The sequence below is a fragment of the Arachis ipaensis genome, chromosome B8, assembly GCF_059453495.1.
Source record: "Arachis ipaensis isolate K30076 ecotype BB chromosome B8, ASM5945349v1, whole genome shotgun sequence".
NCBI lineage: Eukaryota > Viridiplantae > Streptophyta > Magnoliopsida > Fabales > Fabaceae > Arachis > Arachis ipaensis.
Genome location: NC_142443.1, coordinates 7,182,224 through 7,188,510, shown reverse-complemented (window position 1 = coordinate 7,188,510; position 6,287 = coordinate 7,182,224). Strand labels below are relative to the sequence as shown.

General features: G+C 37.3%; 1 protein-coding gene across 1 annotated transcript; it reads left to right on the top strand.

Moving 5' to 3' along the window:
• Positions 1 to 2,026: 2,026 nt before the first annotated feature.
• Positions 2,027 to 2,527, top strand: LOC107610364 (uncharacterized). The gene has a single exon (XM_016312423.1). The coding sequence runs from the start codon at positions 2,027 to 2,029 to the stop codon at positions 2,525 to 2,527; it is 501 nt and encodes a 166-aa protein (XP_016167909.1).
• The last annotated feature ends 3,760 nt before the right edge of the window (positions 2,528 to 6,287 follow it).

The following is a 6,287-nucleotide window of genomic DNA, read 5'->3' as shown; positions in this document are numbered from 1 at the left end:
CTACAGGTAACGAAGTCCTGAATTTCATGGATGATTATTCAAGATATAATCATATTTTTATTGCAGAGGATGATGTGTCCAAAACTGCTTTTCGATGCCCTGGAGCATTGAGAACATATGAATGGGTGGTTATGCCATTCGGTCTAAAGAATGCTGGTGCAATATATCAACGTTCCATGAATACTATTTTCCATGAGTTTATTGAAAAATTTATGGAGGTTTATATCGATGATGTTATGATTAAATCAATTTCTATAAATCAACATCTCGATCATTTGAGGCAGGCATTTAAAACAATGCGGAGGAAAAGATTAAAGATGAATCCTTTGAAATGTGCATTTGGTGTGTCTACAGAAAATTTTCTAGGGTTCGTAGTTTACAAGAAGGGGATTGCCATTGATAAAAATAAGGCTAACGCAATCTTAGAATTACCTCCTCCTAAGTCAAAAAAGGAAGTGCAATCTTTTCTTGGAAATGTTAATTATCTTAGAAGGTTTATATCAAACCTTTCAGGTCAAACTTGAATATTTGCACCCTTAGTAAAACTTAAAGATGACACACGGTTTATATGGACAGACGAGCATCAGGAGGCCTTCGAGTTGATTAAAGCTTATCTGTCCAAAGCACCGGTAATGGCGACTGTTTGTCCTTATGAGCCTTTGAAATTATATATTGCAGCATCGATGAATACTATTGGATGTATGTTGGCTCAAGATGATGAGGAAGGACATGAACGAGCTATTTATTTCCTAAGTAGGGTGTTAACTGATATCGAAACAAGGTGTTCACCTATTGAAAAATTGTATCTATCTCATTATTATGCCTGCACAAAATTAAAGTATTGCAAAAATTGTGCATGTGATTGCACAGACTGACTTAGTTAAATACATTTTTTCCTATCCTGTGTTGAGAGGCCGGTTAGGAAAATGGATGTTGGCTTTGACAGAATTTGACTTGCAATACATTAAGGCTGTGAAAGGCCAGGTCATTGCGGATTTTCTAGTGGATCATTCGAACAATCCCAATAACCAGAGGGCAAACATAATTGATGTACTAGTTGACTGTTCGAGTTATATGGCTCGAAGCATAAGGATGGTGCTGGAGTTGGAATTTTAATTATTTCACCGGAAAGTGTTTCATCAGAGTTTCTTTTCGAATTAAAGTACCTTATTCGAATAATGTGGCTGAATATGAGGATTTAGTATTGGGTCTCAAAATTTTGGTTGGTAAAGGGCTTTAGATATTCAGATATTTGGAGTTTCCTAGTTAGTTTTGAAGCAGTTATCAAAAAAATTCAAATGCAATAATGAGAAGTTACAAAAGTATCTATCGATAGCATGGGAGTTGCTGGTGTCTTTTCGGAAAGTCTCACTGGTTCATATTCTAAGGATTCAGAATGAAATTGCTAATGAGTTAGTCCAAATTACATCGAGATACAGAGTATTCCCTGAAACGTTAGAAAAGCTGGCAAGGGTTCATCAGATTTTGGTGCGCATTGATGAAAGAGAGGCTTTAGCCTTAGATGAATGGGATGATGATGATTGGAGAAAACCTATTGCTGAGTATCTAATAGATCCTAATATTCGAGTTGATAGGAAAGTAAAGTTGAAAGCAATGAATTTTGTGTTAATGGCCGATGAGTTGTACAGAAAGGCATCGATGGAAGTCTTTCTAGATGTTTAAGTCAATCAGACAAAGATATTGCTTTAGGAGATGTTCATAGAGGTATTTGTGGTGCCCATCAGGCTGGAATGAAAATGAGGTGGATACTCTAACAAAATCAGGTTTATTGGCCTTCTATATTAAAAACTGTATCAATTATGCAAGAGCATGTCAAGAATGTCAATGACACGGAGTGATACAACAAATCCCAACTTCCAAATTACATTCGGTTATTAAGCCATGACCTTTTCGAGGTTGGACTTTGGATTTTATAGGAGTAATACACCCACCTTTGTCGAAAAATCATAAGTTTATTTTGGTGGCAATTGATTATTTCACGAAGTGGGTCGAGGCTGTTCCCTTAATGGAGGCTGGGAAAAATGAAATTATAGACTTCATCGAGGAGTATATAATTCACCGATTTGGGATTTCCCAAACTTTAAGTACCGATCAGGGAACTATGTTTACTGGTCAACGTATTAAGAATTTTACAACTTCGATAAATATTAATATGGTTACTTCGACCTCCTATTATGCACAAGCTAATGGGCAAATCGAGGCAGCAAATAAAATATTGATCAATTTGATTAAGAAGCAAATTGGTCGTAAACCTCAAACTTGGCATGAGACTTTGAGTCAAGTGTTATGGGCTTACAGAAACTCACCAAGAAGTGCAACATGTACTTCTCCTTATAAGTTGGTGTATGGTCATAATGCAGTTTTGCCATTGGAAATTAATCTTAATACCTTAAGAATAATGAAGCAAGATGACTTGCTAATCGAAGATTATTGGAATGCAATGTATGACGAGTTGAATGACTTGAATTTAGAACGTATTCTAGCACTTGAGAATATGGTTCGGTAGAAGGATAACATTGCTCGAAATTATAATCGTCGAATAAAAGAAAAGTGTTTTAGTATGGGGAGTTGGTGTTAAAAGTTATATTGCCAATTGAAAAGAAGTCAAAGTTTCTTGGCAAATGGTCCCATAATTGGGTAGGACCTTTTCAAGTGATTGACTTGTATTTTGGGAATGCGTATTGAATTAAAGATATCAATTTAGGAAACGTGATTAAGTCAATAAATAGAAAATACTTGAAACAGTATCGATGCATGGAAGATCAAGATTAAATATATAAAAGAGGAAGTTACAAATTTTGAGAGTTCTAAATTGATGGAAGGAAAGGTGCCAAAAGTTCTTGAAGTTTAGAATAGAGTTGAACCCTTTCATTATCCAGGGCAGAGTATGCTTTGACTTGTTCATGTTCTTCGTTCTGGGCCTTGTCGAATTGTTGGTTGATCTCTTCTTGTCTAGTTTTTGCTATTCAAAGCTCCTTGAAGATCTCTTGTTGCTTATGTTGTACTACAGCAAAGGGCTCGGCCAATTCGGCTCTTCTTCTTCGAATTCTAGCCAACACTTTTTCAATTCGGGCTAGTTTTGTTTCGAGCTCTTCTTCTCGTTTGTCGAATTAGACTTGAGTGCTGATAGTTTGAGCAATTCTCAAATCACATTCTTTGCATGATTGCTTTATCGACTGAAGAGCAGTGCCATTTTTTTCCAATTCGATTTTGTTTTTGGTCACTTTTTCTTTGGTCTCTTGCAACTTATCTTAAATGATGATGCAATGATTTGAGACCTTTATAAACCTCTTTATTATGGAAGAAAATTGAGGAGGAATTTGGAATTCGAGAGAAGAACTTAGAATGTCAGATAGAAAGGTATTCAAGTCAGGCTGCTTAGTCCATTCGGAAGGAGTATGTGTCAGTAACCTCAAGATGGTGGTTAATTATTGTAGAGTGTGGTGGTTAAGGTCAGTGGGAAGACTTGATGTGGATTGGTCTTCAGTGGCTGAGTTCGAAATGGGAACCTCATCTTCCTGAGCAATCTGTGTCAGACAGCCACTAGCTTAGCCAGTTTAGCATCAGGGGGTTTAGAAGTGATGTCAGGAATTTCTACTGATGGTTTAGGATCATGTAAAGAAGAAAGTTCAATGGTTTTTGATGGACTTAGTATTTTGTGTGCGTGACTTCTTTGACTACTTGAATGAGTGAGTCAAGATTTTGTGCAATGGGGGTCTTGAGGAGAGCATCAGTGCTGACTAGTGAAGGAGGATTCAAAATGATTGGTCCTTGGAGTAGTGAAAGTTGATCTTGAGTCAAATCAACTAAAGATGGTGTTTCAGCAGTTGATGGGAGGATGATTTGTATAGGTTCTGCTGAAACTACAATCTGAGCAGAAGAGTGGGACTCTTGTGGTTCTGATCTAGGCTGATTCTCTTGATTCTTTGATTCAGGGACGAATGAAGAAGAGGAAATAGATTAAGTAACTCTCTCAGCCTGGAATATAAAAACATGTTTATAGGATAAACATTTCAGGTTTATTCGAAGAAATTTGAAATAGATAAGAGTATACCTGAATAGATTTCTTTCGAACAAGATGAAGGAATGAAGCAGCTTCTGAAGAATCTTCTGAATCTGACTCGTTTGAGGAAGCAAAGATGTTTGTTTGGGATTCACTATCATCAAAGGAATTCTCACTTGATGATTGAATCTGATAAAGATCGAAAGAATAAGAACAAGGTATGTTTGAATAAACATGGCAAAAGAAATTCAGAAAAGATTTGATTGAAGGTTTACCTTTTTGATGGTTTTTGTAGAAACCTTTTGAATTTTCTTTTTTGGTTGCCTTTGCTATGTTGCGGATTCGATTTTCCTTTTTGAGGTCCTTTTTGGTGAGTCTTCAGCAACTGGGATAATTTTTATCGATGAGTCTTTGATCTGGTCGAAAGTACGACTGTATTGAGAGTAATACTTGGTCCAGTATTCAACAAAGGATTTGGTAATGTATGAACTACGCTTATAAAGAAGATGAGTATAGTTGTCCCTATGTTGTTGATTAGTTGAAAGGCAATAATCAATGTTTCTCTTTGAGATAAATTTGATATGACAGAGGGCATTGTCATTTCGAGGAATGGGTACAAGAATGGCTTGAGAGAAACCTAGTTGCCTAGCAACATAGTGAGGGGGTATAAAGAGTTGTCTTGAATTGTTCTTTTTTATATTGAGGTAATTCGATTAGAGTTAACTGAACAGCAAGAAAATTTGCCCAGGTTTTGTTGGCTATTTCATTCTCTTCGTTATCAGAAAGGGAGAGAAGGTGTTCGAGCCATTGGGGGCCACAGTTTCGACGCAAGAAAGGAGTAAAGTTCAAGTCATTGTTGTTGAAGTTTTTGCAGGAATAGAAGAAGGAGAAGACAGTCCAGAATAAGTCTTCAGTCGAATTAGCATTTTCAAAGTTTGGTTGAAAGGGGCCAATCAAAATTCCTCAATATGTTGTTTTTCTGGAGTGCTACCCCATCCTGCTGCATGTACTTTTCGAACACAACATTTAACCAAAGTTGGAGGAGCCAAAGGAGGCCTCCCACATTGATCGATGAGTTGGCTCGAAGACAATAAACTAGATGTCCAAGTTCATCAAACAGATGCCCCAAAATCAATTTGGCCAAATTGAATTTGTGGCCTTCATGCAAAAGAGCAGCCAAGGAAAGAAACAATTTTTGCATTTGGACACTCCTTGAACAGAAAACGATGGCATTCAACCAGTAATACAAGAATGCCACGCTTTCTTCATCAGTCACGGGATTGTTTTCATGTCCCATATTTTGACTAATAAAGTCACTATAAGAGTTCCTTTGAGTTACCTTATAGGTCTGATTCGGCTGCATATCATAAGTTAATTCAGAAAAATTTGTTGGAAGGCCAGTTATGGCAGCCACATCAAGTAATGAAAGCCCTACCATCCCACTAGAGAGATGGAAGTTGTTGGTTATTTTGTTCCAAAAGCTCACAACTTTCCCAATCATCCAATGGTGAGTGGTATGAGAGAAATGAGAAAGTCGGAGGAGGTCATGAATACCAAGAGCCCTCCAAGCGTCACCTTTTACCAATTCAAGACGTCTATGCCAAGCTCAAAAGTCAGCTCCTCGAGGGGTAACTTTGGGGTTATTCCTAAAATTTTTCTTGTGGTCGATAAAAGGAGCTACAAGGAGGTCTCGTTTGATGAGTAAGTCTTCCCCCTCAGCGTTAGCGAAGAAATCAAATCGTTTGTTGGCACGCTCTAGGGTTTGAATGGGGCCGATAAAGCAACATGTTTCGTCGTCAATGGTGAAAGGAATGAGAATCCTTTTATCATCAGGGTGGAGTTGAGGATCTTTAATAATTTCATCATTGATTTGGTTGAGTATTTGTAAGGTCGGTGGTTCTTGAGCTTGAGCTGCAGAACCTTTGCCCTTATCTTGAGCAGTGGGAGTATTGTGAATCGAAGAGGATGTCATTGGTGTGTAAAGGTGAGAAATTGATGGTGGTGAAGTTGATTGCAGAAGGATCGTGCAAAGAATTCAGAGAAGAAGGAAAGACGAAGTCTTGAGAATAAAAGTTTAAAGGTGAATGATGATAGAAAAATTTAATACAATAAGTAAAAAGGTGTTTGCCGTTTCATATGAGGAAGTTCAAAATTTAAAATTGGGTAACTTCCTAGAGAAGGCGAAATTGTGGAGAGAGAAATTAAGAATAGTGAAAAACGTGTCGGATAGGTGCGAGTAAATGAAGGGAAGTAAATTTTATTT

Bases quoted from the DNA above. Each gene is read 5' to 3' on its own strand.
- LOC107610364 (XM_016312423.1), top strand. From the start codon at position 2,027: ATGGAGGCTGGGAAAAATGAAATTATAGACTTCATCGAGGAGTATATA.